A 15,113-nucleotide genomic window follows, 5' to 3' on the forward strand; every position below is an offset into this window, starting at 1 on the left:
ACTATGTGCTGTCCATGTGTCCACTGCATCCCTACAGAGATACCAGAGAGTCCCAAATCAATTAACTAACATTATAAAGTGAGTCAAATGATACTGCCAGATAGAGCAGGTGCCAGGAATTCAGTTCTTGATTTTGTTTTGCGTGAAAAATACGGGAAAAATACACTCAACAATAATTATTGTCATCATTTACTCAACCTCATGTCGCATCGAAATGCATATGATTTTGCGTTCTTCAGTGGAACACAAAAAGGAGATGTTTTGCACAAGGCACACTTTTCCGTAGACTGAAACTGGATGGGGACTTCGACTGTCAGGCTCCAAATGGGACCAAAAACACCATAGAAGCAGTCCACACTACTTGTGTGCTATATTTCACGTCTTCTGAAACCATAAGACTGCTTTTGAGTGAGGTGCAGTACTACTGATGACAAAATTGTATTTTTGGGGGTGCACTGTCCCTTTAAATCTGAGATTCCGCTGAATGAAAACTGCAGTTCTATGGAGGAAAAACAGCACAGATGAAGAAATAAAGAGGTTTCTGTTGCACACATCTAAGGACAAACTTTTTTTTTCTTCTTTACCTTTACCGGAGGTAAAGCAGTAAAAGTGTGTCACAGTAGTTATCTTTAAAAGGTCCATGTTGTTGCGTTTTCAGATATGACGCTGTCAAAATACGTTACATGAGAATCACTTCAGAGTGAAGGGGGGAAAAAGCAGAACTAAGAAAACTGAATTTAGGACTATAAAAAAAAATCTGAAAACTTTATCAAAGACGACTGCTGCTGGAACACACAGGCATCACATCAGTCAGGTAGGCTACAAAAGAGTTTCTCCTGGCTCTGAGCTAGAGGAAGATGGAGGGAAAAAATCTGGATCCGACCACGAGCGTATGGCTGCAGGTAAGTTAAGACTGAACAAACCCGAGGGATGCATCTTATCTTATAGGCTAATGCCTCTGGTCTGTATTGTAGTTCAGATAAATACAAACGTATTAGTAACAGATAAAGACATTGTGGAATATGAAACTATTGTGTGCTTTTCCCTGTATTGTGTTAATTCACATTTATTTGACACTATAACTGGTCAAACTACTGCCATGGTGAAAAACAAGCAATATAACCATACATGAATGGCAGGAATTACTTATAATGACTTCCTAATATGCGGGAAGCGAGAGCGAAAACAAACAAACAAACATTTAAGGTGTTGAAGGAGAAGTTAGGCCTACCTCATAAGTCTCTCATTAATACATCACAAGGAACTGAAACATTGGTGAGGAATATTTTAAAGTGAATACCTTTGAAAGCAACACGGAGAGAATAAAAGACTCCCATAAACTACACACGCAACGATTTGAACGCAAATGTACGTAAATACATTCTAACCATAGACTGTAAAAAATAGGGATTCTAACTCACGGCTTTTGTTGGCCTCTAGTGGTCACATTCTGCAACTGCATTAAAAGAAATCGCAGATCACCTGGGTATTCACACATAATCTGCTACTTTGTCTCATAAATGACGGAAATTATTAAAAATATACACTGTGTCTCATTTGTATTTTAGATTGATCTTGAAGGACACTGCTTTGTGTAAACATATCTATAAAAACACTGTCACAAGTTCGGTATTACAACGTATTCTTTGGCATATCAATATCATATAGTAATCATTCACTACCACAGTAGGCTACATTTATTATGGCAGGCATTTATGGAGAGAGAATTGTGTCTTTATTACATGCGAGAAAATAAATGATCTGAGAGAGAAAAAAAAGTTTGAGAGAAAGTGTTATCACACTGATAGCAAAAAAGCATTTCATGAGAGAAAAAAAAATATTTGAGAGAAAAAGTTTTCATACCAATAGCAAAAAATAATAATATTTGAGACTAAAAAAAGTTTTGAGAGAAAGTATTTTCTCATAGAACAAAAAATATATAAATTCGATTTTTTTTAATTATTTCTGAGAAAAAAAAATCTCTCTCAAAATACTTTGAAAAAAACTCTCAAATATATATTTTTTGCTATCAGTGTGAAAACATTTTCTCTAAAAAAAAAAAAGTGTTTCTCTCAAAACGCTTTTCTTTGCTCTCGATGCAATTTCTTGCTCTCGTGTCAGGATTTTGCTTTCACTGTGAAAATTGTGTCATGGGCGGGGCCACGTTCCTATTGGCCAGTCGGGTGAGCATCGTCTTGTCTTGGGAGTCGAACTGAATCATTACACCATTGTTCGGTTCACCGGCATAGATGCCGCCTCTGCCTTAGTTGAGCACGGACACTCCAATGTTTGGGTAAGATGATTCACGGTGATCATATGCCTGGTTCAGATTACACGATTTTGACTCCTAAAAATCTTGTCATGTCGTGGATGGACAAGAAATATGTCAGACTACACGTTGCTTTCCGACCAGTCACCGCGAGCCGTCTCACGCACACATTCACTCGCACATACACGCACTCACTCAAATACACACACACTCACTGTGCTCGCTCGCTCGCTCACTCACTCGCGCGCACACACACACACACACACACACACACACTGTAGCTCGCTCACTCACTCGCGCGCACACACACACACACACACACACTGTAGCTCGCTCACTCACTCGCACACACACAATTGCTCTCGCACGCACACACACGCTCACTCACTCACTGTCACTCACTCTCGCTCACATACTCACTCTTGACGGAACCCGTGGAGGACCGTTAAGCCGGGGTTTCGCCTGGAAAGCTCTATAGAAATCTGGCACTATGTTGAACGATGTTAAACTGAGAGAGCGTGACGTTCACAGACACCAGAATGAACGAGCTTACAGTAACGTTCATCAGGCAGTAATACAGTAGGCTACTTTCAGTTCACGTTCACCCAAAATATGAACGAGTTCATGAACTATCGTTCAATGAACCGTTCAGGCACAACACACTGATAGTGCTCTATAGCCTACCTATAGTGAGACATACAGATGCTAAACACATGAATAAAAATCATTTTAGGTTATAGTTAAGTTATAGGTTCAAACAGGAAATGTATCATATTGACCTTAAAACAAAATTGTTTATTCTGAGTCCGAGTAACTGTACAGGAGGTTGTATATGATGAACTAGGGCTGGGCCTGGGCGATATATCGGATGACATTGTTATGCGCATCTCGTCAGTAAAGCCGGTTCCTTGATTAGTAGTAAATCGCCATCTCCTGCCTTCAGATGAAGCGGCATTTAACACAGAGCCGTAGTTCACTGACAAGCTGAGCAATATCGCATTAATTATCGCAGGCAATACGTCCGTGATCATCTAAGATCACCATGAATCATCTTATTAGTGATGAGTCGTTCATGAACGATCCGTTCATTGCGTTTGTCACGTGATAAATGAACGAAAGACTCGGAAGGTAAAGTAATTATTTATGTTCCCTGTAAATTATTTTGACTGCATTATAATGATTTCTTAATTCAGAGTATGATCAAGATTGCGTAGGTGAATGTGTTCGGGGAATTTGCCTGTTAAAAGTATAATATTTAAAGCCCCTTAAATGAACGAAATGACTCGAAAAAAGATTCGTTCATTTTGATGAACGAGATCGAACATGAGAGCCAGTAAAATGATCCGAACTTCCCATCACTACATCTTATCCAAACATTGGAGTGTCCGTGCTATAGACTGTAAAAAATAGGTCCGTGCTCAACTAAGGCAGAGGTGGCATCTATGGTGAACCGAACAATGGTATAATGATTCAGTTCGACTCCCAAGACAAGACGATGCTCACCCGACTGGCCAATAGGAACGTGGCCCCGCCCATGACACAATTTTCACAGTGAAAGCAAAATCCTGACAGGAGAGCAAGAAATTGCATCGAGAGCAAAGAAAAGCGTTTTGAGAGAGAAAATGTTTTCACACTGATTGCAAAAAATATATATTTGAGAGTTTTTTTTCAAAGTATTTTGAGAGAGATTTTTTTTTCCTCAGAAATAATTTAAAAAAATTCAAATTTATATATTTTTTTGTTCTATGAGAAAATACTTTCTCTCAAAACTTTTTGCTTTTGCTATAGCTATTTGCTATTTTTTGCTATTGGTATGAAAACTTTTTCTCTCAAATATTATTTTTTTCTCTCATGAAATGCTTTTTTGCTATCAGTGTGATAACTTTTTCTCTCAAACTTTTTTCTCCCTCTCAGATCATTTATTTTCTCGCATGTAATAAAGACACAATTCTCTCTCCATAGGCATTACCTTTACATTATTGAATCAGTACTGGGCTTTAGCAAGTGATGTTAAACTTAAAGTAACTGCTTTATATAATACATGAACAAAGGCAAACAATGCAAAGTCAACACACTTGACAAACAAGACGACATGAGAAGACAAACGCCTTTTCACGGCTGGATTTGTCTGAACTAGTAAGTACACACTTCACAAATGGTCCGTGAAATGCTCACTATATTTTTTATTTTGATTGTGCATCACTTACTTATATAATAGGACAATGCTGAAATAATATGATTTCGTGAACACATGTTGTGGGTAACAGTGTTTTATAGTGTCCTTGTTACACGCTACACTTACTATAATAATAATAACAACAACAACAACAGTAAATTATGCTTAATTACAATCAGCTAAACCTAAACCTATAAGTACATGTTAATTAATATTACTCGGTACTGCTTTGTGTAAAAAAGTTGCTGCCTTAAATTAAGTAAAACTTGGATGTGTAAGTCAGTTCAATTTATATTACATTAAACTGACTTAAAAGATTAGTTGAATCTTGTATAACTTTTTTTTTTTTGCTTAACTTTTGATGAATTAAAACAATTTACTCTAAAGTGTTTAAAAACATCCAGTAACACTTTATTTTAGTGTCTTTGTTACATGTAGTTACTATAGTAATCGCTATAAATTATGCATAATTACATGCACCAACCAAACCAAACCCTAACATTAAGGCTTATAGTAAGTGCACGTAGTTAATTAATATTACTCGGTACTTAAAAGGTATAATTACACTGTATCAAGGACACCTAACCAAGCGTATAAGGGTTGTGGTTACATATTGTGGCCACCAGATGGACTCGTTACTTTTTAAATTGTTCTAAGCAAGATCATCATCATGGCACTTATAAGACTAAACTAACACACCAAGACATTGCAGCATTAAGTTATAATAAAAAAATATAAAAAATTCACAAAACAAATTTTATTTAAACAAACAATACATTTCAGAAACATCCCTTCCTAATAGCCAATATTATATATACTGTCACATAAGTTGTTTTGTTTTTTAAGGACATGATACTTATCACTAATATACTATAATAGACTACTATTTAGTGTTACTTTTAATAGTAATAAACCTGTGGCATTATAAATGTCTAAGTAATTTATGCTGAACTTTGCTGGCCAACTACAATACATAATAGTAAATGAATGTATATGCACAGAAGGGCTAAACATCACAGTCATCACTATGCTGAAGACAGGAATGCAACTGTATGATTGTTGCATAGCATTGTGATGATGATGATGATGTGGGCAGTGTTTGTCGGGTGCGCGCGAGCACCTGAGCTGCTGCTGCAGGGGTTTGTTTCCATAGCGAGCGCGCTCACTCACTCACTTCAGCGGGAACACCGTGGACTTCCTGATGCCGGACAATGCGTGTATTCCGCTCGCATTTACGCCATAGAGTCGCGTAAAGGGATGTAAGCGGAGCGCGGACGCGAGCTACTAAGGTAAACGCGTATTATTGATCAATTGTGTTCGGGAGATATTGACCATGGTGAAGTTATGTGTGTTTGCTGTGCTAAAGTAGCGCTAGCGGGGCAGTTTGAGCCCCATAGAGTCAAACTGGATGTGAGAGGGAGTTTAAACCCTGGGGATAGGGTGATATGCTTGATTGTAGATGTCTATTAACTCTAACTGACAGAAATACTGCTTTGTTTACTCTAAAGTTGTTTATAATTGTATTCAATGAGGCCTAGCGAGCCAAACGCTCGGACGGCCTCCAGCAGCAGGATTGATGCTGATGGGCTGTTGATAAACACAAATGACGCGCGCTGATTGGCTGAGAACACAGATGCCAAGCGTTGATTGGCTGAGCGTGCTGTCATTCACGAGGTGTCCCGAATGCCTTTAAATGTTTTGGCACATAAATGATATTGTGGAGAAGCAAGATTTTCATCACTTTATTGTAGATTATAAAATTTTAAATCCATAAAACAAATTTATGCCGATTTAAAATGACTATTAAGCCAGAATATTGCATTGTAGCAAACGACTAAGATAGGTTAGTAAGTTTCCTTACATGTCCACTTACCAAACGTATATGGTGTGATACCACCAATTACCAAAGTAATAACAGTATTCTTTGAAATACTTTGAAGTATAATGTTAATGTCAATACATATTTTGGAATATGAGTATAATGTTAATATTCAGTGTATGTTCACGCGTATTTAGTACGTAATTTGTTTGCTCAACTCATGAATCACTGCCTCATTAACGTTAAGTATATTACATTACTAACTGATCATAATTGATATATTTTGTCAGTTTAAATAAATCAGTGCAGATCCTATATGAAGCATTTAGGTGAGTGTGTGTTTTCATGCTCTGGTGTCTCACATTCTGCTGAGCTTTGTGTTTCACATGTGCATGTGCTGACCACACACGTCACTGTCCTGTTATATAGAGCTGAGCCCTTCTCAACATCACTTAAACAGAGACTTTCACATGTGTGATCCAGAGCAAAGAACGTCCAGTACATGTGTGAAATCGGCATGAAACAAGATTCACCCACTTAAAAAGTATCTTAAAAGAGGAGGCACTGGGATAAAAGACGGTTAAATTAAGATAAACAAACTGTACGATCATGTTTAATCTTAAAACAATTCAATATTGTACGTAAATGTACTTAACATTTATTACATAGAATTTATTAGATAATGTCCTTTTATTGATCTCATGAGGGAAATTGTGGTTGCAGGCATTCACAGTCAACACTGTAGGTTACAGTACAGCATGCATTTTAGTTTTAGTTAGTTTTATCCATTTTTTTTTAATGAAATCAGATTATTAACTGTGTAACTGTTGAATACTTTTGTAACCTGAAAAAATATATGAAATAAGTCCCATATATGGATGTTATAAACTGCTAATATTGACCTGATATGGTCATTTCTTATTGCTGGGTCTTAATTTGAAAAATAATCTCTCATCTAAAAGCTTATATTATATTTAGTTAAAAACTGATCAAATCAATTTATGCAAACTCAAAAAACTCTGTAGTGGACTTGTTGAGGTATGAGTGTACAATTTATTGTATGCAATAAATTGCAAATTAATAAATTAATCATGCACCATTGTAATACACTGAGCTTAATGTAAATGCTGGACAGTTTAGCCTGTTAAATAAACGTTGGTTACACAGGTGTCTGTGTTACAGTGTAATTATACATTTAAGTAAGTAGCCTAATGATAATTAACAACATGTATGTACTCATTAGGGTTAGGGTTTGGTTAAGGGTTAGTACTACACGTAACGTGTAACAAGGACGCTAAAATAAAGTGTTACCTAAACTTTTCAGTTTTGATTATTTTAATTAATCAGAGCACTTCTCCAACAGAAACATTAATTTAAAAATCATTTACACTTTTACAAAAAAAAGGTACACGGTAAAAACAGTAAAGTCTGTTTAAGATTTTTTTTTTTTTACTGCAAAACAATACAACAATATATTATTTAATTCAGTGTGTAAACCTTAAAGGGATAGTTCACCCAAAAATGAAATTCTGCCATCATTTAGCCTACTCGCATTGTTCCAAACCTGTATGAGTTTCTTTCTTCTGCTGAAGACAAAAATAAGATATTTTGAAGAATGTCGGTAACTAAACTGTTGATGGACCCCATTGACTTCCATATAGGTAGAAAAAACTATGGAAGTCAATGGGGTCCATCAACTGTTTGGTTACCGACATTCTTCAAAATATCTTCTTTTGTGTTCAGCAGAAGAAAGAAATTCACTATGTCTTTAAAGCATTGTCCTAGTAAAAATGATAGGATGGTTTGTAATAACACTAAAACATAATGGCTAAATGTGATTTGGTAAGATTTTGCTATTAAAAAAGAAAACTGAGATCCAAACCCCCAGACAGTCACAGCAACATCCCTGAAGCCTTTGTTGTGCTTCTAACTGCTGTAAATGAAAGAAGAAGCAATCATATAGCTGAAACACACATCACACACAGTTATTTGATAAATGACTTCAGCTGGAGAGGTAGAGGGGAGCTGATGAGGAACTGGTTTATCCCACAGATAAGGCAAAGATCACTTCCTGTGTGTGTGGGAGAGGATGTACCATGGCAACAAAATGGAGCAAAGCTTTCATAGCTGGTACATTAGACAGTTCTCTGGTGAGCACTGGTGTAGGAAGCCGTTATTACTCTCGTGAAACAATTCCCCTTACCCAGAAACACAGACACACATAGCCATTGTCATCTTGTTGCTTGCCATGCAGGCTAAGCGTTATAGCTTAAAAAATATATATAATAAAATTACATAACATTTAAAACAAATGAATTTTAGCTCATATTATATTTTATTTTTAGTTAATTTTGTCTAAATAGCATAGGATGTTAAAATGAGCCATTAATCGGTTCTCAGCCACAAAAACAATAAGATAATTATTATTGTATCATCCAGAATTTTATTATCGTGCATAATTTTTGAGTACTGATGCAAATTAAAGGTGCAGTAAGCGATTTTTGAAAAACATTTGAAAATTAATTGGACTGAGCACCACAACAAACTAGCCAATCAGCAGTAGGGGGCAAATCCACAGTAGGGGTTGCACAGACTAGTCAACTTTAATTATCTGCCATGACGCTTTAAGTTTGACGTTGACTAGTCACTGATCATGGCCAATAGAGGGCACAACAGGATAAGAAATCTTTGAAGTCCACTTTAAAGCTCCGTGTCCAAACAGTTAAAATGACAAATAAATGCATACTCCGAGAGCGCACAAGATGTTTGATTATACCATCTGGATGCTCAATTTATTGGGTGAATGCACATTTTAAACAGCTTATTGTACACGTAAGTTAATCTGTGTTCTGAACTAATGCGCTGCTGCATTGTAACGCACACATATACAGACAGTAGCTTGCACATCATGCACAGATCGCGCGGACACAGAAACATTCAGCAGCGCAGAATTGTAGTCAACACTGTTCTGTGATTTATCATTAAAATAGCTTAGAAACTGAACAGTTCTAGCATATATTTCTTAGTCACTAAAACCCACAGCTTCACTATAAGTAGAGAGACGCTGCCAGGTAGAATTAATTCTCAAGCATTCTCTCTCTCTCACTAATGCAAACGTAATCTTTACTGTGGGACTTTATCTGTATCTGATTTAGAACGAGCAGAAATCTGTGATAAATGTAACAACCAAAAGACAATAATAAAATAAGCCATAGGGGCAATAGCCTTGTGGGCAGCGCTGTGTCATAATGCAATAGCTGTGCACAAGGCAACCCGCATTCGAGTCTCAGCTCGAGGTTCAGGCTTATTTAATGACTTTATCAGTGACTAGTCACCGTCGACTTTAATAACATAAAGAGGGAGGGGAAGTTATTTTGATTAAAGATTATGATGGCACATTAATTTTTTTTTTTTTAATAATAAATACTGCTATATTCCATTAAAAAAAAAACAGCAAAAATATTCAATTTTGATTTCATAGTGACTTCTATGGAAGCTTGTTTCCTCCACTGAATAATAAATAAATAATAATAATTGCGACTTTTTATCTCACAATTCTGACTTTTTTTCTCACAATTGCGAGATTAAAAGTCAGAATTGTGAGAAATAAAGTCGCAATTGCGTGTTATAAAGTCAGAATTGCGAGATATAAAGTCAGAATTGCGTGATATAAAGTCGCAATTGCGAGAAAAAAAGTCAGAATTCTGACTTTATAAGACGCAATTCTGACTTTATAACACGCAATTCTGACTTTATATCTCGCAATTCTGACTTTATATCTCGCAATTCTGACTTTATAACACGCAATTGCGACTTTATTTCACGCAATTCTGACTTTATATCTCGCAATTCTGACTTTATAACACGCAATTGCGACTTTATTTCACGCAATTCTGACTTTATATCTCGCAATTCTGAGAAATAAAGTCAGAATTGCGAGATGTAAACTCGCAATTGTGAGATAAAAAGTCGCAATTATCTTTTAAAATGTTTTATTCTGTGGCGGAAACAAGCTTCCATAGACTTCAATGAAAAGTTTGAACCAGTGATTAAAACATACTGAATTGATCTTCTCATGCAAGTTATGACACCAGCAGTGGGCACAAAACCTCTGATGATTTTTAGGAAATGTAATGGGCAACTAAAAAGTGCATTAAAATCATTTCTCAACAAAGTAATACAGGCTTTATTATATGTAGCCTATGTATATTCAATATATAGCTCAAAGCGGCTGACTAACTGCAAAAAATGAGACCCACATGCATGTGCTAAAGGTCTCCACATTCCTGAGCTCCTGCCCTGGCACTGAAGGGGAGGCCGGTGCTGGTACTGATGCCCACTGGCAGAGAGAACTGCTCTGGCTCAAAACGAGGCAGTCAGCCCACACACACAAACACACACACATATTCAGATGTTAAACTGAGGATAACGTGCCTGGGTGGTGCGGTTTTGTTGAATGTACTAGTTTAAGTTCACTGTCCTATGGTTGTTCCTCTTTGTGTCATGCTATTGACAGCCCAGATCATGTGAACATATGGCCACAGTAATCCCAGCGTTAATACCAGCTTTTCCAGAACCCCCCCCCCCCCACACACCCCTCCTCTCTCGCTCACCTGGCTGCTGTCTTCCATCTGATCTGAAAGGGATAGTTCACCCAAAAATGAACGTTCTGTCATCATTTACTCACCTTATTTGTTCCAAGCCCATGTAATCTTTGAATTTTCCATGAAATGCAAAAGGAGATGTTTTTGAATACTGTCCACACTTTTACATAAAATGAAAACAGAGAGTAACCAGTCAAGCTAAAAGAAGGACAAATAGAACCACACAAGTTTGTATGATTTGAATGCTGTATTAAAAATCTTCCAACAATTGCTTTGTGTGAGGAAAGCCACTGTTTGAAAAGTTGTATTTTTCTTTCTCTCTGCTGTGGCTGGGTAAGAATTAGAAATAAAATACATGAAAAGTTCTTAGACATTGTAATCCTGTTGGTTTCATGTGGTTTTGATAACATTTTCATTACTTAAAATAAAAGAAACTAAAACTAACTGAAATACAAATGAAATATTAAAGACCTTAAACTTACTATTTCATTTTCAATTAGTTACGTGATGCACTATGACTAAAGCTGAAATTAAACATTAAAATGAAAATGGTAAAATAAAAATGACTAATAAAATGAACACTGTTATGGACTACTTGCATGACACATTTGTTTTTGTCATTATTTTGTCACTATTCACTGAATGCTAAAGACCGAGGTTTGGAACAATGTGAGGCTAAGTAAATAATGTGGAATTTTCATATTTCGTTGAACTATTCCTTCAACTGAAAGTTTGCTCATCACACAAGCATGTCAAGGGAGAGATCGTCTTCCCATCCCGGGTCGACCCTTATCATTTCCTGTCACCTCCACCCGGTCGGTCTGCATCATCTTATTACAGTGATTACCTCCTCTCGCTGCCGTCCCATTACTGTCATCCACATACACACACAATGGAAGTGATCATTACTCTACTATGGTGAATGGTGAATGGCAACTGCAGGAGGCAGGGGTGGTGTGCAAGTAAGTGAGAGGGGTTATTAGTCGTCCTAAATGAAGGAGTGAGAGGGGTAAAATAAGAAAAGGCAGGAAGGGTGGGAGTAGCGGTTAGCTCTTTTACACTGGGTCATGACAGCGAGCCTGATATCATCACTGTGTGTATGTTTGTGTTTGGTGCAGAGGAGATAAGGATTCATTGGGTCTTATGAAATAGATAAGCTCCTGTTTTTTGTTTTGTTTTTTTCTATCCCAGTTTAATGTTCAAAAGCCATTTTTGGTTGACTTTCCAAAGATGTTGACTGTCTATTTGGCACTTAAAAAAAATAAATGCTCTGTTTGTTTAAGCTGGTTGAAATTCGTCAACTTCTGGCTGTTGAAGAGAGGTGTGCTGTTACTTTTAGAAGGTGGATGAAGGTGGCTTCCTGGTGGATGATAAAATGGGTGAAAAGTCCCTTAGAGTTATAGCCGTATAGACTTAAGGTGGATGTTTTACTAAAGGTAAATATTTTCTGTGTTTTTAAAATTGAACGTGTTTTGTTAATAGTCTCCACCCAAAAAACGAACTAACTAAATAAAATAATAATAATCACATACAACTTCATATATATTCATTTGACTCAGTATATATTATAAAAAAATGTCTAAATAGTGTCAAAAAATGTATATAGGCAAGAGTTAGTTTAAATACATACATAGTACATTTACTTTCACAATTCACATTCACAATGTTAATGTTTATAATATTGTATTACATATTTATTCATATTAGTTTAGAGCTGAGCAATGAACTACTTTCGTGTACGGCTCAGGTATTTAACAGTATTCAGCGCACTTATATAGACAGTTACTCATGAGAACGTAGATTATTACTACGTTATAGACCTTTAAGTCTATTCAAACAACAAATCATGTTCTCTGCGCTAACATTAAATATATGTTCTTTTCCAAAATGTGCATTCTGAGTAATTTCCCTACTATCCTGCGGCAGTCTAGTGCTCGTCTTCTCATTTTTGTATTCCCAGTTGCTCCAGTAGCAAAAGAAAAAAAATCCATGATAGCATTTCCACAACTTTCCAAAAGAAGGAAAAAATATAGCCTAGAGAAATTAATTACAGCAGTCAAAAGAGAGAATGATGTCAAGTTTGCCGTCACGCCCTCAGCCGTTGCTTTAGAAACACTCACGCTGCAGAGTTAATGATTAAAGCACAAATTAAATGACAGCACTAAACATAATACTGACATTGGTACCTGCCTAAAGAAATTAAACGATGTTAAACATATTTAATTAATCTTAAACGGTAACACATTTACATTGCTACTTCTATAAATATGACTATTAAGTGATTAAAACATATCATACAAATATTTAAAGGATTGTTCTGATATTATTCATCAGAATATCACCTCTCCTGTCCAGGAAAATTTCCGGATTTTAAAATCTTCTTGTAGACACTCATTTTAAGTGGCTTTTTGTCAACTGGGTGGCTACAGCACATTGAAAATATGCATAAACGGAAACTAACTGGCTGTACTGAATTAGTTTCCATAAACTGATGATATCAATTGAGATTTGTTGATGTCATGGTTAAATGATGCATATCAGGGTTTAAGATTTTGGTCATACTGTCCACACCTAACTAGTAATTGTTTTAGTTAGTTATGAGAAAAGTTCTTTTGTTTGCGCATTATGGCAACATCGTTCATTTGTAAGTATGCCATAAGGGCCCAAATATTTTTTGCTTCCAAAAATTATTTTAGGTGTGGTGGTTGACACCTGCATATTTGAAATATACATATTTTTTATGACTCAATGATTAGATTGACTTGTAAATAATTCTCATATGGAAACTGAAGTCGGTTTTGTGACATCTTCACCATTCCACCTTCAATTCCTGGATCACGTCTGGTTTGGATGGTGGAATGTTATCTTTGCTCTCTTTGGGAGATAACACTGGTTCAGCGCATTTGGCTGGCTGACTGGAATGCTGTGGTTGGATCTTCCGTCGCTTTTCTTAGTAATGGTTTAAAAGACTGGTTTACACCAATTGCTTGCAATGAGAATTTACAATGGTTTGCTTTTGTGTTAAGGATATATTTGTTGGATGTGTACAGGTCATGAGTGCCTTGAGGAGAACAGCTGTTGAGAAGACCCTCACCTGGACCACACACCCCTACCAACCCCCGGCATCACAGTATGAGTGAGTACATGTGGAAATCAGCAGACACTCACCTTGTGGCAAATAGCAGAACTCAGTAGTATGTGTGGTAAATTAATAACTTTTGGTAGTCCACTAAAACAATGAGTGTATGGTATCCACCTTATTATTAAATGAGGAAGTAAGCTATTTTGTGTGAATTTGCGAGACTTCTGATTCGTTAACCTCTTTAGGTAAACAAATAACAAAGTGCAGTAAACAGGAAAACTATTTGCGCTACAAACTTTATTTATGAATATAATAATACATAAAAAAAATATGATAAGACATAGACTACTAGTTTGCAATACCAAGCTGCATAACGGGCTGTTTTTGTTAGGGATGCACCGATATAAAAAAAATGTGGCCAATACCGATAACCGATAATGCAGGTAACTGATATAGGCCTATTAGCCAATAAATCTAAATCCAAATTTTTATATACTAATTTTTGAGAGCCTGAATACAAAAACAAAAGTCTCACCATTAAAAGCCATGTCCCAATCACACAATTATAATGTTCTCATTAGTTCTCATTTATGTAGCTTATATGACAGACTTGCGCTGCACATGTTGCACTTAACTCTATTTTCCTTTTTGAAGTGATTCCAATCATATTTCAAGCAATTCAAAACAATCATAGCGAACAGTGCACATCTGAAGTGTCTCAGCTGAAGGAAATAATCCATTATTTATCGGCTTTAATATATTCTTATCACACCGATAATGATGATAACATTAAAAATGAACATACATCATACATTGATACCGATATGGTGGCCGATGTATCGCGCATCCCTAGTTTTTGTATAGCTAAAATAACTGGAAGCGAATGACACCGGAAGCCAGGCACATTCAAGTTACAAATGGATGTGCCCGCTCTTACATAAAGATAAGGTGCATATAGGATCATAATATTGGCCATTTATTGGTTATTGGCTATAACACAAATTATGTTATCGGAATAGTGGTGCATCCTTATCAACTGTTAAAATGTCTTAAATTTTGATAGTCCAGTAAATGCTCGTTCACACCAAGGACGATAACTATAACAATAAAGATGTATATGTAAATCAATAAAGATATAAAATGTAAAAGAATAGTTCACACCA

At 36.2% G+C, this 15,113-nt stretch overlaps 1 protein-coding gene across 1 annotated transcript in view; it reads left to right on the forward strand.

Moving 5' to 3' along the window:
- The first annotated feature begins 5,537 nt into the window (after positions 1 to 5,537).
- The window catches only part of usp6nl (USP6 N-terminal like), a 55,947-nt gene continuing 46,371 nt past the window's right edge, over positions 5,538 to 15,113 (forward strand). Inside the window, exons 1-2 of the mRNA XM_084111403.1 lie at positions 5,538 to 5,734; positions 13,919 to 14,004. Coding sequence (XP_083967529.1) covers positions 14,001 to 14,004 — 4 coding nt within the window. The 5' untranslated portion in view covers positions 5,538 to 5,734; positions 13,919 to 14,000. The remainder of the gene's footprint in view (positions 5,735 to 13,918; positions 14,005 to 15,113) is intronic.

The sequence above is a fragment of the Abramis brama genome (genome assembly GCF_963993115.1).
Source record: "Abramis brama genome assembly, chromosome: 4".
NCBI classification, from domain to species: Eukaryota; Metazoa; Chordata; class Actinopteri; order Cypriniformes; family Leuciscidae; genus Abramis; species Abramis brama.